This window comes from Arachis stenosperma, chromosome 2 (assembly GCF_014773155.1).
Source record: "Arachis stenosperma cultivar V10309 chromosome 2, arast.V10309.gnm1.PFL2, whole genome shotgun sequence".
In the NCBI taxonomy this organism is placed as follows: domain Eukaryota; kingdom Viridiplantae; phylum Streptophyta; class Magnoliopsida; order Fabales; family Fabaceae; genus Arachis; species Arachis stenosperma.
In genome coordinates this window covers 104740375-104762324 of record NC_080378.1, presented here as the reverse complement: position 1 = coordinate 104762324, position 21950 = coordinate 104740375, and the positions used below count along the sequence as shown (strand labels likewise).

At 38.2% G+C, this 21950-nt stretch overlaps 1 protein-coding gene and 1 non-coding gene across 3 annotated transcripts; one reads left to right on the top strand and one right to left on the bottom strand.

Annotated features, from left to right (window-relative positions):
- Positions 1-200: 200 nt before the first annotated feature.
- Positions 201-308, bottom strand: LOC130963951 (small nucleolar RNA R71). Its single transcript, XR_009080066.1, has one exon. It is a non-coding gene; the product is annotated as a small nucleolar RNA R71 (small nucleolar RNA).
- An 8312-nt stretch (positions 309-8620) lies between these two features.
- Positions 8621-20857, top strand: LOC130960883 (regulatory-associated protein of TOR 1-like). 2 transcript variants are annotated; one of them, XM_057886386.1, is made up of 23 exons: positions 8621-9373; positions 10950-11052; positions 11816-11898; positions 11987-12145; positions 13731-13847; positions 13958-14115; positions 14344-14498; positions 14622-14766; positions 14868-14946; positions 15094-15195; positions 15342-15425; positions 15581-15691; positions 16112-16465; positions 16566-16752; positions 16903-17493; positions 17667-17996; positions 18096-18210; positions 18544-18668; positions 18756-18901; positions 19053-19154; positions 19603-19688; positions 19974-20058; positions 20197-20857. In XM_057886386.1, the coding sequence occupies exons 1-23, from the start codon at positions 9008-9010 to the stop codon at positions 20530-20532; spliced, it is 4119 nt and encodes a 1372-aa protein (XP_057742369.1). In that variant the 5' UTR covers positions 8621-9007; the 3' UTR covers positions 20533-20857. The 2 variants fall into 2 exon arrangements, with proteins under 2 accessions (XP_057742369.1, XP_057742370.1); XM_057886387.1 differs by lacking the exon at positions 10950-11052 and having other exon boundaries at positions 9268-9373.
- Positions 20858-21950: the final 1093 nt, after the last annotated feature.

Here is a 21950-nt window from a genome sequence, read left to right as displayed (position 1 = left end):
TTAGCTGAATTCTTGCAAATCTGTGACACAGTCAAGACTAATGGGTTGACCCTGAGGTCTACAGACTGATGCTATTCCCTTTTGCTGTAAGAGACAGAGCTAGAATATGGTTGGACTCTCAACCTAAAGAAAGCCTGGACTCTTGGGAAAAGCTAGTCAATGCCTTCTTGGCAAAGTTCTTTCCACCTCAAAAATTGAGTAAGCTTAGAGTGGAAGTCCAAACCTTCAGACAAAAGGATGGTGAATCCCTCTATGAAGCTTGGGAAAGATACAAACAATTGATCAAAAAGTGTCCCTCAGACATGCTTTCTGAATGGAGCATCATAGGTATTTTCTATGATGGTCTCTCTGAACTGTCCAAGATGTCTTTGGATAGCTCTGCTGGAGGATCTCTTCATCTGAAGAAGACGCCTACAGAGGCTCAAGAGCTAATTGAAATGGTTGCAAATAACCAATTCATGTACACTTCTGAAAGGAATCCTGTGAACAATGGGACTAGTCAGAAGAAAGGAGTTCTTGAGATTGATACTCTGAATGCCATACTGGCTCAGAATAAAATATTGACTCAACAAGTCAATTTGATTTCTCAAAGTCTGTCTGGAATGCAAAATGCACCAAGCAGTACTAAGGATGCTTCATCTGAAGAAGAAGCTTATGATCCTGAGAACCCTTCAATGGAAGAGGTGAATTACCTAGGAGAACCCTATGGAAACACCTATAATTCTTCTTGGAGAAATCACCCAAAATTCTCATGGAAGAATCAAGAGAGACCTCAACAAGGTTTCAACAACAATAATGGTGGAAGAAACAGGTTTAGCAATAGCAAGCCTTTTCCATCATCTTCTCAGCAACAGACAGAGAATTCTAAGCAGAACCCCTCTGACTTAGTAACCATGGTCTCTGATCTAATCAAAACCACTCAAAGTTTCATGACTGAAACAAGGTCCTCCATTAGGAATTTGGAGGCACAAGTGGGACAGCTGAGCAAGAAAATTACTGAACTCCCTCCAAGTACTCTTCCAAGCAATACAAAAGAAAATCCAAAAGGAGAGTGCAAGGCCATCAACATGGCCGAATTTGGAGAGGAAGGAGAGGCAGTGAACGCCACTGAGGAAGGCCTCAATGGACGTGCACTAGCCTCTACTGAGTTCCCTACTGAGGAACCATGGGAATCTGAGGCTCAAATTGAGACCATAGAGATTCCATTGGATTTACTTCTGCCATTCATGAGCTCTGATGAGTATTCTTCCTCTGAAGAGGATGAGTATGTCACTGAAGAGCAAGTTGCTAAATACCTTGGAGCAATCATGAAACTAAATGACAAGTTATTTGGAAATGAGACTTGGGAGGATGAACCCCCTTTGCTCACCAAAGAACTGGATGACTTGTCTAGGCAGAAATTACCTCAAAAGAGACAAGATCCTGGGAAGTTTTCCATACCTTGTACCATAGGCACCATGACCTTCAAGAAGGCTCTGTGTGACTTAGGGTCAAGTGTAAACCTCATGCCTCTCTCTGTAATGGAGAAGCTAGGGATCTTTGAGGTACAAGCTGCAAGAATCTCACTGGAGATGGCAGACAACTCAAGAAAACAAGCTCATGGACTTGTAGAGAATGTTTTGGTAAAAGTTGAAGACCATTACATCCCTACTGATTTCATAGTCCTAGAGACTGGGAAGTGCATGGATGAATCCATCATCCTTGGCAGACCCTTCCTAGCCACAGCAAAGGCTGTGATTGATGTTGATGGAGGTGAACTGATCATTCAAGTGAATGAAGAATCCTTTGTGTTTAAGGCTCAAGGATATCCCTCTGTCACCATGGAGAGGAAGCATGAAGAGCTTCTCTCAATTCAGAGTCAAACAGAGCCCCCACAGTCAAACTCTAAGTTTGGTGTTGGGAGGCCACAACCAAACTCTAAGTTTGGTGTTGAACCCCCACATTCAAACTCTAAGTTTGGTGTTGGGAGGTTCCAACATTGCTCTGAGAAAATGTGAGGCTCCATGAGAGCCATCTGTCAAGCTACTGACATTAAAGAAGCGCTTGTTGGGAGGCAACCCAATGTTATATTTTATCTATTTTCTTTTGTTATTTTATGTTTTTTTTGTAGGTTGATGATCATGAGAAGTCACAAAATCAATTGAAAAAGCAAAAACAGAATGAAAAACAGTAAGAAAAACAGCACACCCTGGAGGAAGAACTCACTGGCGTTTAAACGCTAGTAAGGCTAGCAGTTGGGCGTTTAACGCCCAGTCTGGCACCATTCTGGGCGTTTAACGCCAGAAAGGGGCACCAGACTGGCGTTAAACGCCAGAAAAGGGCAAGAACCTGGCGTTAAACGCCAGGAATGGGCACCAGCCCGGCGTTTAACGCCAGAAATGGCTCAAAACGTGATTTTGAATGCCATTTGGTGCAGGGATGACTTTTTCTTGACACCACAGGATCTGTGGACCCCACAGGACCCCCACCAACCCCACCAACCTCACCCTTCAAATTCAAACCACTTTCCCTCCCAAACCCACCCATAATGGCCGAACCCCACCCCCTCTCCTATATAAACCCTTCTTCACCCCTTCATTTTCACACAACCTAAACATCACTTCTTCACCCCTTCTTCCTCATTTCTTCTTCTTCTACTCTCTTCTTTCTTCTTTTGCTCGAGGACGAGCAAACCTTTTAAGTTTGGTGTGGTAAAAGCGTTGCTTTTTTGTTTTTCCATAACCATTTATGGCATCCAAGGCCGGAGAAACCTCTAGAAAGAGGAAAGGGAAGGCAAAAGCTTCTACCTCCGAGTCATGGGAGATGGAAAGATTCATCTCAAGGGTGCATCAAGACCACTTCTATGAAGTTGTGGCCTTGAAGAAGGTGATCCCCGAGGTCCCCTTTTCACTCAAAAAGGGTGAATATCCGGAGATCCGACATGAGATCCGAAGAAGAGGTTGGGAAGTGCTTACCAACCTCATTCAACAAGTCGGAATCTTGATGGTTCAAGAGTTCTATGCCAATGCATGGATCACCAAGAACCATGATCAAAGTGTGAACCCGGATCCAAAGAATTATCTTACTATGGTTCGGGGAAAATACTTGGATTTTAGTCCGAAAAATGTGAGGTTAGCATTCAACTTGCCCATGATGCAAGGAGATGAACATCCTTACACTAGAAGGGTCAATTTTGATCAAAGGTTGGACCAAGTTCTCACAGTCATATGTGAATAGGGCGCACAATGGAAGAGAGATTCAAGAGGGAAGCCGGTTCAATTGAGAAGGCATGACCTCAAGCCCGTGGCTAGAGGATGGTTGGGGTTTATCCAACGCTCAATCATTCCCACTAGCAACCGGTCCGAAGTTACTCTAGACCGGGCCATCATGATTCATAGCATCATGATTGGAGAAGAAGTGGAAGTTCATGAGGTCATAGCCCAAGAACTCTACAAGGTGGCGGACAAGTCCTCTACCTTAGCAAGATTAGCCTTTCCTCACCTCATTTGTCACCTCTGTTATTCAGTTGGAGTTGACATAGAGGGAGACATCCCCATTGATGAGGACAAGCCCATCACCAAGAAAAGGATGGAGCACACAAGAGACCCCACTCATCATGAGATCCCTGAGATGCCTCAAGGGATGCACTTTCCTCCACAAAACTATTGGGAGCAACTGAACACCTCCCTAGGAGAACTGAGTTCCAACATGGGACAACTAAGGGTGGAGCATCAAGAACACTCCATCATCCTCCATGAAATTAGAGAAGATCAAAGAATCATGAGAGAGGAGCAACAAAGACAAGGAAGAGACATTGAAGAGCTCAAGCACTCCATAGGATCTTCAAGAGGAAGAAAGAGCCGCCATCACTAAGGTGGACCCGTTCTTTAATCTCCTTGTTTTTTTTATTTTTCTGTTTTTCAAAAATTTATGCTTTATGTTTATCCATGTTTGTGTCTTATGATCATTAGTGTCTATGCCTTAAAGTTATGAATGTCCTATGAATCCATCACCTTTCTTAAAAGAAAACTGTTTTTATTACAAAAGAACAAGAAGTACAGGATTTCGAATTCATCTTTAAAACTAGCTTAATTAGTTTGATGTGGTGACAATACTTTTTGTTTTCTGAATGTATGCTTGAACAGTGCATATGTCTTTTGAATTTGTTGTTCATGAATGTTAAAATTGTTGGCTCTTGAAAGAATGATGAAAAAGGAGACATGTTACTGAGGATCTGAAAAATCATAAAAAAATGATTCTTGAAGCAAGAAAAAGCAGTGAATACAAAAAAAAAGGGGGCAAGCGAAAAAAAAAAACCGAAAAAAAAGAGAAAGGAAAAAGAAAGAAATAAAGTTGTGATCCAAGGCAAAAAGAGTGTGCTTAAGAACCCTGGACACCTCTAATTGGGGACTTTAGCAAAGCTGAGTCACAATCTGAAAAGGTTCACCCAATTATGTGTCTGTGGCATGTATGTATCCGGTGGTAATACTGGAAGACAGAGTGCTTTGGGCCACGGCCAAGACTCAATAAGTAGCTGTGTTCAAGAATCATCATACTTAACTAGGTGAATCAATAACATTATCTGGATTCTGAGTTCCTAAAGAAGCCAATCATTCTGAATTTCAAAGGATAAAGTGAGATGCCAAAACTGTTTGGAGGCAAAAAGCTACTAGTCCCGCTCATCTAATTTGGAGCTAAGTTTCATTGATAATTTGGAGTCTATAGTATATTCTCTTCTTTTTATCTTATTTGATTTTCAGTTGCTTGGGGACAAGCAACAATTTAAGTTTGGTGTTGTGATGAGCGGATAATTTGTACCCTTTTTGGCATTGTTTTTAGTATGTTTTTAGTAGTTTTAGTTAAGTTCTTAGTATATTTTTATTAGTTTTTAGTTAAAATTCACTTTTCTGGACTTTACTATGAGTTTGTGTGTTTTTCTGTGATTTCAGGTATTTTCTGGCTGAAATTGAGGGACCTAAGCAAAAATCTGATCCAGAGACTGAAAAGGACTGCAGATGCTGTTGGATTCTGACCTCTCTGCACTCGAAGTGGATTTTCTGGAGCTACAGAAGCCCAATTGGCGCGCTCTCAACGGCGTTGGAAAGTAGACATCCTGGGCTTTCCAGCAATATATGATAGTCTATACTTTGCTCAAGATTTGATGGCCCAAACCGGCGTTTAAAGTCACCCACAGAAATTCCAGCGTTAAACGCCGGAACTGGCACCTAAATGGGAGTTAAACGCCCAAACTGGCACCAAAGCTGGCGTTTAACTCCAAGAAGAGTCTCTACACGAAATTTCTTCATTGCTCAGCCCAAGCACACACCAAGTGGGCCCGGAAGTGGATTTTTATGTCATTTACTCATCTCTGTACACCCTAGGCTACTAGTTTCTTATAAATAGGACCTCTTACTATTGTATTTTCATCTTTTGATCATTTTCGATCTCTAGATCATCTTTGGACATCTAGTTCTTAGATCATTGGGAGGCTGGCCATTCGGCCATGCCTAGACCTTGTTCTTATGTATTTTCAACGGTGGAGTTTCTACACACCATAGATTAAGGTGTGGAGCTCTGCTGTACCTCGAGTATTAATGCAATTACTATTGTTCTTCTATTCAATTCCGCTTGTTCTTTGTCCAAGATATCACTTGTTCTTCAACTTGATGAATGTGATGATCCGTGACACTCATCATCATTCTCACCTATGAACAAGGTGACTGACAACCACTTTTGTTCTACAAGCAATCAAGGCTCTAGTGAATATCTCTTGGATTCCTGATACACGATGCATGGTTGATCGCCTGACAACCGAGTGCTCGCCTGACAAACGAGCCAGCCATTCCGTGAGATCAGAGTCTTCGTGGTATAGGCAAGAACTGATGGCGGCATTCAAGAGAATCCGGAAGGTCTAACCTTGTCTGTGGTATTCTGAGTAGGATTCAATGATTGAATGACTGTGACGTGCTTCAAACTCCTAGCAGGCGGGGCGTTAGTGACAGACGCAAAAGAATCAATGGATTTTATTCCGGCCTGACCGAGAACCGACAGCTGATTAGCCATATGCTGTGACAGAGCATAGGAACATTTTCACTGAGAGGATGGGAGGTAGCCACTGACAACGGTGAAACCCTACATAAGCTTGCCATGGAAAGGAGTAAGAAGGATTGGATGAAGACAGTAGGAAAGCAGAGAGACGGAAGGGAAGGCATCTTCATACGCTTATCTGAAGTTCCTACCAATGAATTACATAAGTACCTCTATCTTTATCTTTATGCTTTATTCGTATATCACTATACCCATTTGAGTCTGCCTGACTAAGATTTACAAGGTGACCATAGCTTGCTTCATACCGACAATCTCCGTGGGATCGACCCTTACTCACGTAAGGTATTACTTGGACGACCCAGTGCACTTGCTGGTTAGTTGTGCAAAGTTGTGTAGTGATCACAATTTCGCGCACCAATTAGGAACCAAGTCGTCTCCCTGATACGCAGGCATTGTTTCAAAATGAACGACTGCTGATGGCTCCTTGTGATACATGGCCTCGAACCAAATGGGCAAAGCATCGTGCGAAGCTTTCCAACCTCCAAAAATTGACTCCACTGCCATTTGTTTTGCCAACCATGGTTTGTGATAACTTATAGTGTAGTTAAACTTCGACTATACTTTTGCAATCACTGATTTCACCTTTATAGATAGGTCAACTTCTACCAATGGCTTTATTGCTTCCGCAATTGTGTTGAAATCTAGTTTTGAATGATCTTGAGAAATGGTGGCCCTAGTACAGGTGTGACTACCATTGTACCTCCTTGTGTCCCAACAGTACTTCCTAGACATTTTGCTCACCCTAATCAGCTAAACATAACATGCGCCGTACTGGGTACATTTAGCATAGAATGTTGTTGGTTTTGACTCAAGCACTCGATAATCTACACCTCTACGGATGGTATAATATTTCATCTCCTTAATTACTGCCTCCCTAAAATTGAATTCCATTCCCACGGTGAATTTTCCATCCATCATAAGAGGGAACTCTGCTGCAATCACACCACAAAATTTATATTTCGATAAATAATTATTAAATACGTGTCGCATTAATAAACCTTATGATCTGTAAATCAAGAATAAATCATTCAAATGATATTTAATAAGTTAACAATCACCACAAGAATGGGAAATACTAAATTCCTCAACATACATGTTTAATTCATAATTAAAATATAAACAATTACTAATTGTATGCTATATTTTACCTATGACTATATGTGCCTTAAATATGTCTCAAACTAAAAACTTATGTATAAATCATAATTTAAAATTAATACATACTTGCATCTACATATTGAGAAAACTTCGGTACATGCATGACCTCCAAATCCAACGACCGCATAAAAGTCGGCTCCTCAAACGGCTGCTGGTTTGCTAGTGCATGTGTCACATCCGTCACATCTACTGCTGTAGCATCGTCAGCTTGATCTTCGTCTACAACCGGATCAACGACATCATAGTTACTTTCAAACTCTTCCTCACTATCACTGTTGTAATCTTCCAATTCAATATCTCAGTCCACCGCAAATTGTTCGAACTCAATATACAGTTTGATGAACGATATTCGTGACCGAATTTCAAGATATACTGAAAATATTTCTTGCATGCTCGCTTCATCGGTCACGTATTTCATTTGAAATTGAACGAATCCACCAAATACAGATATATGATATTTGTACAGAATACACGACACTCTCTTACATATTTGAGAATTCATCTTCTCATAAATCACACCTTTTAATTCTTCAAATGATAGTGTGAATGGAATTATAATATCAAATGAATGTTCACACACAAATTTCACTCTTTCAGATATTTGTAATAAAATTTGGCCATGATAATACACTTTTAATCTCACTCTATCATCCATGATAATAGAGAAGAAAAGAAAGACAGAGGCGAGCTTCAGAGATTTGGAGAATGTGAGAAGAAGAAGATGAAGTGAGTTTGCTCAGTTCTCGGTTGGGTATGTATTAAACTGAAATCGGACTGTCCGACCGCTTTTTTGATGATTCAAACTTTTTTGAAGCCTAAAATCGGACAATCCGATTAGTGGAACGGCCCACAAAAAAAAATTGGTCTCCTTGAAATCAGTGGGTCCGATTTCTTTGGACAAAAAAATTTCACCATCCTTACATAAAATCGGTAGGTTCGATTTCCTTGCACACAGACCTCCAACAACGACAAATCGGACAGTTCGATTTGTGTCCCCTCTCACTTATAGAAAATCGAACCGTCCGATTTTTTCCCATCTGCTAACTGTGGTCACAACAGTGTAAAACTCTCCTAAGTTCCATAAGCCACCGTTACACCAAAGCTTTGTCAATATGTAAAAAAATTAGCCTGCTACTAACTCATCCCCTTTGTATGAACTATGATGTAAACTAGCTTCAATTTTCATCTGAAAACAAGAAGAAATAAAATAAAGAAAACAAACAAAAACAGTTATAGACTACTGAAAGAGAGTAACTGTAGCCAGCAAGGAGCACGCGCATCCAATTTCAGAAACAATTAAAAAAAAAAATTCTCACATAGTCACATATATAAATAAATATTTTATTTTATTTTATTTTCCCCCCTTACACAAAATCTCATTCCCCTCACCCTTCAGAACAGAGAGTATCGTTAGTTCTCGTTTTATGCGCCGCCACCTCCACCACGGAAACAACAACCACCATGAAAACCACCGTCACCGCCACCACTACTTAGGGTTTCACCTCTATTCGTTTTCTAGGGTTTCGAAATCAGTCTTAACTCTCTATTTTGCTCTCTCTCGCTCGCTCTCACTCTCACTCCTTCCCTTTCGAGCTGGATTCTCTCTCCTTCCTCTCCCGAAGAATCTTCATGCGCCGCTGGTTCAGCGGCTTCGTTGATTAGCTTCTCTCTCTATTTCTCCTCTGTTTCTCTCTCATCGAGTTTCTCTCTGTATCTTCGGTTATATGATCGTTTCCGTTACCATCACTTCGCTCCGATTTGCATGGCATTGGGGGATTTGATGGCATCGTCGCGGTTCTCTCAATCTCCTCTCATCGTCGTCTCTAATAGCCACAGCCAGAGTCATAGCCATAACCACTTCGACGATTGCGCTTCGTCGTCTTCCTCGTTGTACGCGCTAGACGACGGTGATTTTGGTTCTAGGAGGCGCGATTCGGAAGCTTCCACCGCCGCAGCAGCGGCGGCGAGTGTAGGTTATGGTAATGGTGATGTAACAGCTGCCACCAGCATGGCGTACCTGCCGCAGACCGTCGTGCTGTGCGAGCTGCGGCATGAGGCGTTCGAAGCCTCCACGCCAGCCGGACCTGCTGTCAACGGGTTGGTCTCGAAATGGCGCCCGAAGGAAAGAGTAAGAGATTTTGATATAAGTATTAGTATCGTTAGTTTGTTATGATGTGTTTGGATTTGAGTATTTTTAGGGTTTAAAAATCAGTTTTTGTGCTCTACAGTAAACTATTTTGAGTAGAAAAGAAGATAATCGAAGCACAAAGTTATCCGTTGTGGTGCATTATTCTGTGTCTCAATGAGAGACTCGTTAGATTTGAGTGGGAATGTTATAGTTCATAATGTTTGGATATGAACTTTTTTTTAGTTACCAAATTGGTTCTTATGGTTGCTGTTTTTTGTTTTTTTATTCAAATTTTATATGTTTTTTTTCATATAATGCAGAAGAAGTGAATCTTGAAACACTATCTGATATAGGTATTATGTTCTGGTTGAATGAATAAAAATGGCTGGACTATAGTGAAAATATTCGTTTATTCTGTTTGGATTCGAGTACTTTTAGGGAAAAAATTCAAAATGTAGGCTTCTGGTTATAAGCAGAAGCTAGTACACAAACTTATCTGTTATAATTCATTGTCTTGTAGGTCTTGTGGCTGAGGGAGCAAACGTGTTAGGGTTTAAGTAAAAATGTTATAGTTCACTCTGTTGGGATTTGAATGTTTAGGGGAATGAATTCACATTTTTGGCTGTTTTTTTTCATGCCTTTAAATATTAAAAAGGTTTATAGGAACACATTCTTTATCTATTATAGTTCATTGTGCTATGGGGGGAATGAGCAAAAGTAATTTTTTTTCTCTTAAGAGCTTGTGCAAAGGTGAAAGAACTTTGTTGTTGTTGTTGTTTAATAATGATGCTTGTAGTGGTTTGTTTTTGATATTGGCTGTTAAGGTTGTAGGATGGTTGAAATTGGTCTTGATTGTGCAAATTGCGAGCTCATCTGTTGAATTTCATTGTCCTCAACGTTGTGACATTATGATTACTTGATGGTTCACTGATCATTTGAATGAGAATAGGTAGGATTGTTCTGGTCATTCCAGTGGTCCATTCTATTTCCTTATTTTATGTAGGCATGACAGCATGAAAACTATGGCAGTGTAACTGTCAATCTAATAAAGACAATGTTGTGTACAAATAATGATTATGATAAAATTAATCTTTGCACCAAGAATGGGACTATTTTATCAAGGCTGAAGAAATATGCAGTTTTTGTTTACCTGAAGACGTGTCATAAAATGGAGAATGATAAATCGAAGTGATAATATAGGTCCTACCTTGTTAAGGGTATTATTATCTTTTAGCCATGTAGCCCATTGAGAGGCATCCTATGTTTCATTCTTTATTCTTATTTAGAATGAGAACAATTTTCCATCCTGTGTGTTTTCTGCTTGTTTGATGACAGTCCTTTGCTTATAATTAAAGTTTTTTCCTTCTAACTGGGTAGTGACAAGTTTTGACATGTTTACCATGTCTCTCCACTCATGAGGGTAACAACTTTAGAATAGTGGTGAGCAGTGCACTTGACTGCCCATTAGTTTTTCTTGTTTCTTTTCTAGTTGTGATGATGAATGCTCCAGGAAGATACCTATATTTTATGTTTGCTAAGAAGTCTGCTTTAATTTATTGCCAATTTTGTGGTGCAGATGAAGACGGGATGTGTAGCTCTTGTATTATGTTTAAACATTAGTGTTGATCCACCAGATGTAATAAAGATATCTCCCTGTGCTAGAATGGAGTGCTGGATAGGTCTCTTTTTCACTCTTCTGATCTCAGTTGTTTTCAAATTTTTTTTCTCTGGTGTTCTAATAAAACGTTTTCATGTTTTTTGTCTTCTGGCAATTTTATGTTGATTAGATAGTATTTTGAACCAACATTGTGTATAATTTCATCTTTTTTGTATCGTTTTGTCCATAAATGTGTACTTGTTATGTTCCAGTTGCTTGTCAGTCAAAATCAGATATTGGCATTGCATTTTTTGGCATTTAACCCAAATATGTGTGGGTTGCACCATTACACTTATTCAATATGGTTGGAGTCTCTTTACACTTGCTCTTCTGTGTTCTTTCATTGAGTTTTTGTTTGCGAATCCAATTATATTGTGTTAGTTATGAATTGGTTAATGAGAATGTTAAAAAAGTGCAAAAACTAAATCTTTGCAATAGGTATGCTTTTATTTATCTGGTTTCATGTATCTCTCTCTCTCTCTCTCTCTCTCACACACACACACACACACACACACACACATACACACACTCTTCTCTCTCTTTCTGTTTTCTTCTGTTATAATGAGTTATTTGGTTGCCAAGGAAAAATGATATGCAATATCTAACCTCTGGATGCTTACAACTATAAAACTGGAATATGCTCACTCTGATTAAATAATTTGCATCACTTTCTGCTTTTTGTTTGAAAACTTAGGCCCAAACTTTTAGATTTACTGTCCATACAGATTTTCTTCTTGAAGAGATCTAACTCTCGCTTTACACTTTCATCTTGGCAAATGCTGCAGATCCTTTTAACATGGCACCTCAGAAAGCATTGGAGTTAATTGGAAAAAGTTTGAGCAATCAGTATGAAAGGTGGCAACCAAAGGTGGAAATGTTTAGCTTGTTAAATCCATTGTCATATTCCTCTTTGATGTTAATGTTTAGTTAATCCTGTGGGCATGAATTGTCAACAGGCTCGGATCAAGTGTCAACTTGATCCAACAATTGATGAGGTGAAAAAGCTTTGTATTACATGCCGTAGATATGCAAAGTCTGAAAGAGTATTATTTCATTACAATGGCCATGGTGTTCCAAAGCCAACTCCCAATGGTGAAATTTGGGTCTTCAATAAGGTATTTTTTCTGTCCTATAATACTTGATGTGAGATATTTATTTGGTAGGTCATATATTACGTTGTTTCAACTGGCGATTATCATGTCTGGCCAATGCACAGGGACGACAGATATATGAACTGAGCACATATATTTGAATATTTATATGTCAAGTTATGTTATGTCTCTCTGTGAAGTGAATGAACTAAACCGTGTAACAAACATATTTGAATTGGAAGTTAGATTAGTACTAATAAAATAACTTGGCTAGAGAAATAGAGAATATAGGTATGTAAAGTCCCTAAATTATCACAAATAATAATGCAAGTTCTCATAAATTAATAATAACCTGTTCTACATCAAAAAATTGGATAAATAATACTAAACAGGGAAAATGGAGGGTCCAAATGTGAGGGGGAAAAAATAGTATAAGAAGACACTTATGTTGCTTGGATTTTGTTCGCATTTGGTCTTGTTCCTCATCCAAATTATTTATAGAAGAAATTATTGAATACTTCATCAAATCTTAAGACAATGAATATTTATACTTTCATTACTTTACATTTTATAGTTTCTGTTTTTCATATTTTAACTGTTGTCCTAAGGCATATATTAATGGAAACCTTTCTTATAATGAGAATTGTTACTCCCGTATATGCGTCAAGATCCTAGATATGTGGGTCTTCTTATACTATGTATCAAGGATGTGCTTTTATATAAAAACGTGTTTTTCCTCTTTTCATATCATTTGTTGACCTTTTTATTTTTCCTTTTCTGTTCTTTTTTTGTTTCTTTTCGTTTTGTGGTTAAAACTCAAGTTAATAATTGTGTTAGCCAGTTTTTCATTAGAGTAATAAATTAAGTCGAGGAATGGTATATGTGAATCAAGGACCAAAGTGACTGTGGGTAGCCTTTAGGTTTTGTAATCTGCTTTTTCCACTACATTCTTTGTTTGATATTTTCTTTCTTATATAGCATTGCAACTATTCTCATAGGAAATATGAACGTAGAATCTTTTCAGCAGCATTTTGTTTATTTGGCAACTTATAGAAGAAAGTAAAATGGAGGTGAGGGAGATATTATAGAATCTGAAAAAAGTGTGCACAGGTTTTCATAATTTAGTTCTTGCAAAAGCTTTAGTTTTGAGAGACGCATGAGTACTCTGATATCTCACACCCACATTCACATGAGCTCATTGGTCACAGGCACAATTTATCCTGTGCTAAAATCTACCTCCTACTTATTGATGAGGACCGCACTTTAGACAAGTTGGTCATAGAGCTTCTAAACCATGTCGGAAATAATCTCTCCAAGATATTCAAGTTGAAGAGATAGAGGCCCATAAATTGTTTATAAATTAAAACACTTGTGATGGCAGAGAAAATATAGACACATTTGTTCATTGATGGTTCTAAATTAGACAATATAGTAAAATAAAATGGACCTGATTCTAGGATGATAATGAATCTAAACTTGATTGAAGTGATGAAATCTTATCAGAAAACTTCCTTATTATCTCTCAGTCCATATATTATAATTAGTAACGAATCAACAATTTATTGTTATTCCTATTCTCATTTTCATCATTTCACATGCACTCGTGCAGAGTTATACGCAGTATATCCCCTTACGAGTTGCTGACCTCGATTCGTGGCTGAAGACCCCCTCAATATATGTTTTTGACTGCTCTGCTGCTGGGGGTATTGTTAATGCTTTCATTGAGGTATTCAGAGTCAATTATTTTAACATAACATATTGGATGGAATAGAACTGTTACTATGGGAACTAATTTTTTCGTTTATATTTTTGGCTCTTGGACTTGGTATTGATTAGCTTAATGAATGGAATGCTTCTAACTCCCCTGGAACCACGAGAGATTGCATTTTGCTTGCAGCATGCGAGGCACATGAGCAATTGCCTCAGAGTGCAGAATTCCCTGCTGATGTATTTACATCATGCCTTACGACACCTATTAAGATGGCATTGCGATGGTGAAGCTTCTCTTCTTATTTTAAATGTATTTCTTGATGTATTTAATTCCTCCCATAGTCCCATTATTTAATATATTCAGGTGGTGAAAATCATGTACATCTGACGAAGTGGAGGAGACAAATTACATCACACACACACACGAAAAAAACTAATAGCCAATTTTATTTTTCTGCATATTTATTTGTTTAGTGAAATTGTTTACTTCTAACAAAAAATATTGCTCCTAGGTTTTGTACCCGTTCATTACTTCGTGGGTCTCTTGACTATTCACTTATAGACAAGATCCCTGGTCGTCCAAATGATAGAAAAACACTTCTGGGAGAACTAAATTGGATTTTTACTGCAGTAACTGACACAATTGCCTGGAATGTTCTTCCTCATGGTATGTCTCAGCCCTGCCCATGGTTGCTGCTACACTACTGAATTGCCTCTTCTTTAATCCAATTTTCTAAGTAATTTTCATTTGTATCTTGCATATAATATTACTGATGTTTTTGACATGCAGATCTCTTTCAGAGACTGTTCAGACAGGACTTGTTAGTTGCAAGTTTATTCAGAAACTTTCTGCTGGCTGAGCGAATCATGCGATCTGCAAATTGTACTCCTGTTTCTTTTCCAATATTGCCGCCAAGCCATCAGCATCATATGTGGTATCTTGGATGATAATTTTTGTGATAATATCATATGGGCTGAAAATTTAGTTATTTGTTTATTTTGGTTAAATCTTTATGTATTTTTGTTTTCTCTATAGGGATGCATGGGACATGGCTGCTGAGCTTTGCTTGTCGCAACTCCCGTCATTAGTTGAGAATCCTAATGCAGAGTTTCAGGTATCTTGGGAATCTTAAATACTTTTGAAATAGAGATTCTATCTGAACCTTGAAAATTAACGATAGGAAATTAATTGTATATTTTAAGATTTTATTTATTGGTTTTGAGCTTACTTGTTGAAGTCCCCCCTTTCTCTTCTTTTCCAGCCTAGTTCATTTTTCAGTGAGCAGTTAACAGCATTTGAGGTATGGCTTGACCATGGTTCTGAACATAAGAAGCCACCAGAGCAGTTGCCTATTGTTCTCCAGGTGTGGCACACGTTTGGGTCTCCAGTTCCTAATCCTTAAGTTATACTTCATTTCCTTTTCACAATCATATTATTCTTGTGGGAAGATTGTAGGTATCTGCTTATATCATTTCATTCATTTGAAGGTTATCACTGTTCTTATTTCAGGTTTTGCTTAGTCAATGCCATCGATTTAGGGCTTTAGTTCTCCTTGGAAGGTTTCTTGACATGGGACCATGGGCTGTAGATTTGGTAATCCCCCCCCCCCCCCCCCCCTCCCCTCTCCTCCCCTCCCCCCCCAAAAAACAAAAAAAAAAAACACCATGTCAAAGTTTATGGTACATCTTGTTCTATATCTGTAGAAAGGTTTGTAATGTTATATGGTGATAGTGGTTTCCTATGAACAGGCACTGTCTGTTGGAATATTTCCTTATGTTCTGAAGCTTTTACAAACAACAACACCAGAACTTCGTCAGATTCTTGTCTTCATATGGACAAAAATTCTCGCACTAGACAAGGTACCTCTGTAGGAACTTAATCATTTTCTGTAGTTATAGATTTAAATAGTAAAGTGGGTCTTGTGCTTGCTGGATGATTTTCCACATTGATAACCTTAACAAGTGTCCTTAGGGCACAACTAAAGCCTAGTTCTTTTTGTCCTTATAACACTTTCTACTTTTTAATTCTTCGCAGTTATATGCTGTTGAAGCCACAATAATTGCCCTTAATTTGTCGATACTGCAATGCCTTCATTAATATAGCAATATGTATAACACCATATTGCGTTAATCCACCAACTTTTTTCCTATGAATATATTACTACCCTTACAAAGTTTCATATTAAATACGAGCCTGTTGCAGATTAAATGGGGTTAATCTAACAGCTTATTTAGTTTATGAAGCTCTTATGCACCCTTGGTGTTTATGTTATGTTACAGTCATGTCAGGTTGATCTAGTGAAGGATGGAGGTCATATATATTTTATTAAGTTTCTTGATAGAATGGAAGCATATCCGGAGCAATGTGCAATGGCTGCTTTTGTTTTAGCAGTAATTGTTGATGGCTACAGACGAGGTCAAGAAGCCTGTATTGAAGCTGGTTTAATCCATGTTTGCTTAAAGCATCTTCAGTCTTCATCTCCCAATGATTCACAAACTGAACCCCTTTTCCTTCAGTGGCTTTGCCTGTGTCTGGGAAAACTGTGGGATGATTTCACAGAGGCCCAAATAATAGGTTTGCAGGAAGATGCTGTTTCTATATATGTTTCTCTACTGTCTGAACCCCAACCAGAGGTCCGCCTCCTTACTAATTAAATTTGCTGATGCATTGAGTTTCTCTTCAATGAAACAAAACGTTAATCATAGACATGATAATTTTTTTCATCTGTCCCAGGTTAGGGCTTCTGCTGTATTTGCGCTAGGTACTCTTCTCAATGTGGGAGTTGATTACTGCAGAGGTGCTGGCGGGGATGAAGATTGTGATGATGATGAAAAGTGTAGGGCTGATTTTAGTATAGTGAAAAACCTTTTGAGTGTTTCTTCAGATGGGAGTCCACTGGTGAGGGCAGAGGTAGCAGTGGGTAGGTGATTAACATCTGAATTGAATTGTGCTTATGTCTACAAACTATTTTGTGTCATTATAATCATTATTAGACGGAAGGTAAATAGCCTTTCAACTATTTTTGTATCTTATAAAATAATCATTACATTTGTTTTCTTCTGACTGTCAGCTTTGGGACGCTTTGCCTTTGGTCATAACAAGCACTTAAAGTCCATTGCTGCTGCTTACTGGAAACCTCAGAGTAACAGTTTGCCGAAATCCTTACCTTCACTGGCAAATGTGAATGGATCTGGTGGTGGGCATACTAACCAGAACCAGCATATGCCTCATGGAAGTATTATTTCATCTCAAATTGGGCGCCTTTCCAGGATTGGAAGCGACAATTCTTCAGTAGTCCATGATGGGCGGGTCTCTTCTAGCAGTCCTCTTGCTGGTTCTGGAATTATGCATGGGTCCCCTTTGTCTGATAATTCATCTCATCATTCTGATTCAGCAATACAGAATGATAGTTTTAGCAACGGAGTTGCTAACCATACTGGACCAAAGTCCTTAGACAATGCATTGTATTCAGAATGTGTAGCTGTTATGTGTGATTTAGCAAAAGATCCATCTCCTCGCATTGCAAACCTCGGTCGCCGGATACTGTCAATAATAGGTATTGAACAAGTGGTAGCAAAACCGTCCAAGTCTGCTGGTGTTCGGATAGGTGAACCTGTGGCAAGTCTAGTTCGGTCATCTTCATGGTTTGATATGAACGGAGGTGGATCTCATCATTTTTCCTTTTCTCATCATTTTTCCTTTCTTCTATTTTTCCCAGTAGTTAGTTATTATGGATTGTTTCCAACAAAGTTCTGCATTAAATTTGATTTTCGTACTTATTTCTCTACAATATGCTATTGGCCTCCCTGCTTATTATGTTTGCTGTGGTGGCAGGTCACTTGCCTCTAACCTTCAGAACTCCTCCAGTCAGCCCACCTCGTGCAAACGTTTTAACTGGAATGAGAAGAGTATGCTCTTTGGATTTTAGGCCCCATATAATAACTTCTCCAGATTCTGGATTAGCTGATCCCCTTCTAGGCTCCGGAGGAGTGTCTGGGACTTCAGATAACAGTTTTCTTCCACAATCAACTATATATAATTGGAGTTGTGGGCACTTTTCCAGGCCACTACTAACTCCTTCTGATGATAGTGAAGAAGTATTGGCCAGAAGAGAGGAGAGGGAAAAAATTGCATTGGAGCAGATATCAAAGTGCCAGCACTCTGGTATATTTTTTATGCTTTGTTTGTAGTGAATAAGTTATTTGTTTTTATTTTATAAACCACATTTGTGATTGAATTATATATGGTGTTGTATTCTGTCAGCTGTTAGCAGGCTAACCAATCCAATTGCTAAATGGGACACAAAAGGCACACAAACAATACTGTTACAGCCTTTCTCTCCTATTGTGATAGCTGCTGATGAGAATGAGCGGATCAGGTATGAAGAATTAATTAATATTACATAGCTGAATGGGGGCCGTTACTTTTTTTAACTATCAAAGATTCAAATGCTATAGATATTATATATGGGCTTATTTTGTTGTGAAGTTGGTAAAACTCAGTTTCAGTCAGTTTGACAGTCAGCTGAATTTTAGTATTGCTAAGGCTGGAAAAAGGCCAAAAGAGTGATCATATTTCTTTTAAATATTACGGAAATTTGGTATTCTGCATAGGCTACCAAAACGTTGTGGTTCTAGATGTTTACTTGGTTTTGCTTGCTCTATTATATTATCTTGTCATACTTACGTTGGCTGATTGGAGTTCACCACAGGGTATGGGACCATGAACAAGCTGCACCCCTTAACAGTTTTGACAATCATGATTTTCCAGACAAGAGGATTTGTAAGCTCTGCCTGGTGAATGAGCTTGATGATAGCTTGCTTCTTGCTGCTTCATGTAATTTCCTCCTGTTTCTTAATGTTATTTCTATTTCAAACTACTGTTGGCATATAGAGTTATTTTGAAATCTTTGTCATGACACAGGCGATGGAGACATTCGGATTTGGAAAGATTATACTCTGAAGGGTGACCAAAAGCTTGTCACTGCATTCTCTTCCATTCATGGTCATAAATCTGGTAGGAGTAGTCTGAATGTGAATGTTGATTGGCAACAACAATGTGGTTATCTGGTATGCTGTTCTTTTATCTTCTTGGGAGTGTGTGGAATCTATCTTGCCTTGATCTCCCTCCACTTCTGCTCAAAGAGTTCCATTTCTTCACACATTTTTGTTTTAGTGACGTGTTTAATTTAATTGTCTTGTTGCTTGTCACATTTACCAGTATGCTTCGAGTGAGTTGTCACCTATTATGCTTTGGGATCTGGACAAGGAACAGCTTGTTAATCGTATACCTTCATCATCAGATTGCAGTATCACAGCATTGGTTAGCCTCATCTTTGCATCATGTTCTCTGTGAATGGATTGCCTAGTGACGATTTCATATGACTTGGTTATTTGGCTTGATTGTTGTCATGGATCTATTCCCTTGTCTCCTTATATGATGTTTGGAATAATTTATACATCTGCAAATACATATACATGTACATATACATATCAATTTTGTGTCTTAGGATCATTCAGTTTTTTGGTTGTTGAACCAGGGGAATATGAGGTGATAGGCCTGTAGCTGAAAGCCCAGCCGTACTTGAGTATTGTGAAAATTTATTGTTTGGCTTGTAGTTGTAAGACTTCAAGTTTCTTTTGGATGAACTGCCTTCAATTCTGCACCTAAACTTTTTTTCTAGGGCATTTTTGTGTGTTTATGTACCTGGTTGTCATTCTCGGCAATCAATTCTCCCCTTTCCATTAAATACTGTATTCTTATGTTTCAGGCTGCATCTCAAGTACATGGAGGACAATTTGCAGCGGGTTTTGTGGATGGTTCTGTTAGACTTTATGATGTCAGGAAACCTGAAATGTAAGCACCCCATAGATGAACTTCTCTACCATGATGAAAATAAGTGTGATAATCAGTTCTCCTATGTCCTATCCTGATGGATTGAACTGAACAGCATTGTTGTGTTAGTGTTTGCACAATGTTAATATATATCCAGATAGGCACTAATATATGTGTTACTTTTTGAAAACATCAAAGAGATTAAAAATTCGAAACTTTCTTTATTTAGAATTTAGGAGGATGAGTTAGGACTCCTAATCATTTTCTTTCTTTTAATATCTCTGTAACGAAAACGGTGCTTCGCAGGGTTGTCTGTGAATTACGGCCACACAGACAGAGAGTAGAAAGAGTTGTGGGAATTGGCTTCCAACCTGGACTAGATCCCGGAAAGGTAAATCAAGATCTTTATAGTATCGTTTTTCCCCAATGAAATATTCCTGTAATGCTTATAGATCTTGGTATTGTTTTAATATTTATAGCCTATGAATTTGATCTTAGTATCATATCCTATTGCTTTTTTCCCCTTCAGATGGTTAGTGCTTCTCAGGCTGGGGATATCCAATTCCTGGATATCAGGAATCATAAGGGTGCTTATCTCACTATCGATGCTCACAGAGGTTCACTAACCGCTTTAGCTGTACATAGACATGCTCCCATTATTGCCAGTGGCTCCGCAAAGCAACTTATTAAAGTCTTTAGCCTTGAGGGTGACCAACTTGGCAGCATTCGATACTACCCTACCTTAATGGCCCAGAAAATTGGTTCTGTTAGCTGCCTTGGTTTCCACCCGTACCAAGCATTGCTTGCTGCTGGTGCTGCAGACGCATGTGTCATCTATGCCGATGAGCACACTCAGGCAAGATGAATCAGCATTCTTTCTTTCCTCTACGATATATGCTGTTTAACTTTGAACAGTTGCATCAAATGTCTCTGGAGTGCCACAATACGTTTGTTGCAGTTTGGATAATCCTGTGATGCTGCATCAATCCCTTTCCGCTGTGAATACATCTTAAATATTGGTAGGGTGAATTTCTACTGATAGTATATGCAAAAAAATTATATTATATTCATTAGCCTCCATGGTAGATGGTTGCACTCGACAGGATAATCCTGCATAATTATTGGAGGCTCTGGCAAATAATGTCATCTTCGTAAATATGTGTAAATATATCATTTTCGTTCATAATTTTCATTCTTGCCTTGCGTGTTGTGTTCCATCCTTTTTCAACTTGTAAATTTTAGCCCTGAAAGTGGGGGCTCATTCATGCTTGCAGTTTCTCTTGAACTAGGGGCCCTTCTTTTAAGTAACATGTAATAAGATTTTATTTTATCCTACTTCCCTCATTTCTTTTCGTGTTCCAAATAGTTTCTTACTACTCTCTATCTACTGTCAGATTGACAAATTTGATGTGTAAAGAATTTAGTGCTGGTTCGGATTGGCTTATTTAAATGACAGTTATTTTTATATAAAAAAATTAATTTTTTTTAAGTTTTAGACATGTTTCATACATTTTTTAGAAAGTACTTTTATTAAAAATAAAACTAAATTATTTGTTTTTTTCTAAAAGGAAATAATATTTTGTTTTAAAAGGAAAAAAACAGAAGTAAAAGAAATTTTTAATATTTGAAAATATTTTTCAAAAAATTTATTCAAATGTAAAATGACTTTTGTCTATTGATTTTTTTTCTTTCAAAAAATAGAAAAAATAAGCATTTTTTAAAAGTCAATTTGAACTGACCTTTAATTTATTTTGAAATAATTTAATATTAGGATGATTAGGTTTTGAATGTGCCAATGTTATTATCAATCTAACAATGGAGGGATTAATATCTTTGGGTTATACCTGATCAGTCTCGATCGTGGAAACAACAGTGTGAAGACTTTCAAGGTTTTGATACTTTAGTGCATTGAAGGTTTTAGCGGTACATCTTTTCAATGAAAGCTTTACGAACTCTTTAAAAAAAAGGGACTTAACCTGTGATAGAAGTTAGAACTAGAAGGTATGTTGGACAGTAAGTGAATTGGTCTTCATTCAAAGTACCTTGATGATATTTAGTCTGAAGAGAGAACTAGAAGTGTTCCTTCTTAGTTCTTACAAATAACTTGGGTCTTGTTCATGTTTAGTGATCCATGAGGTCTCATTCACTAAGAAACTGGTAGTGTAGAACTTCAACTACAATATGTTTTGAGAACGAGTTTCATGTACCAACGAAATAAAAGCATTTCAGTTTCTTAAGAGTTGCTAACATGGTTTATATTTACCATTTAACTTGACATCTCAA

Excerpts from the sequence above, each read along its gene's own strand:
- LOC130960883 (XM_057886386.1), top strand. The coding sequence starts at position 9,008 with ATGGCATTGGGGGATTTGATGGCATCGTCGCGGTTCTCTCAATCTCCT. Across the intron at positions 15,692-16,111 it reads AAATTCTCGCACTAGACAAG|TCATGTCAGGTTGATCTAGT; the intron begins GTACCTCTGTAG and ends GTTATGTTACAG. Across the intron at positions 16,753-16,902 it reads GAGGGCAGAGGTAGCAGTGG|CTTTGGGACGCTTTGCCTTT; the intron begins GTAGGTGATTAA and ends TCTGACTGTCAG.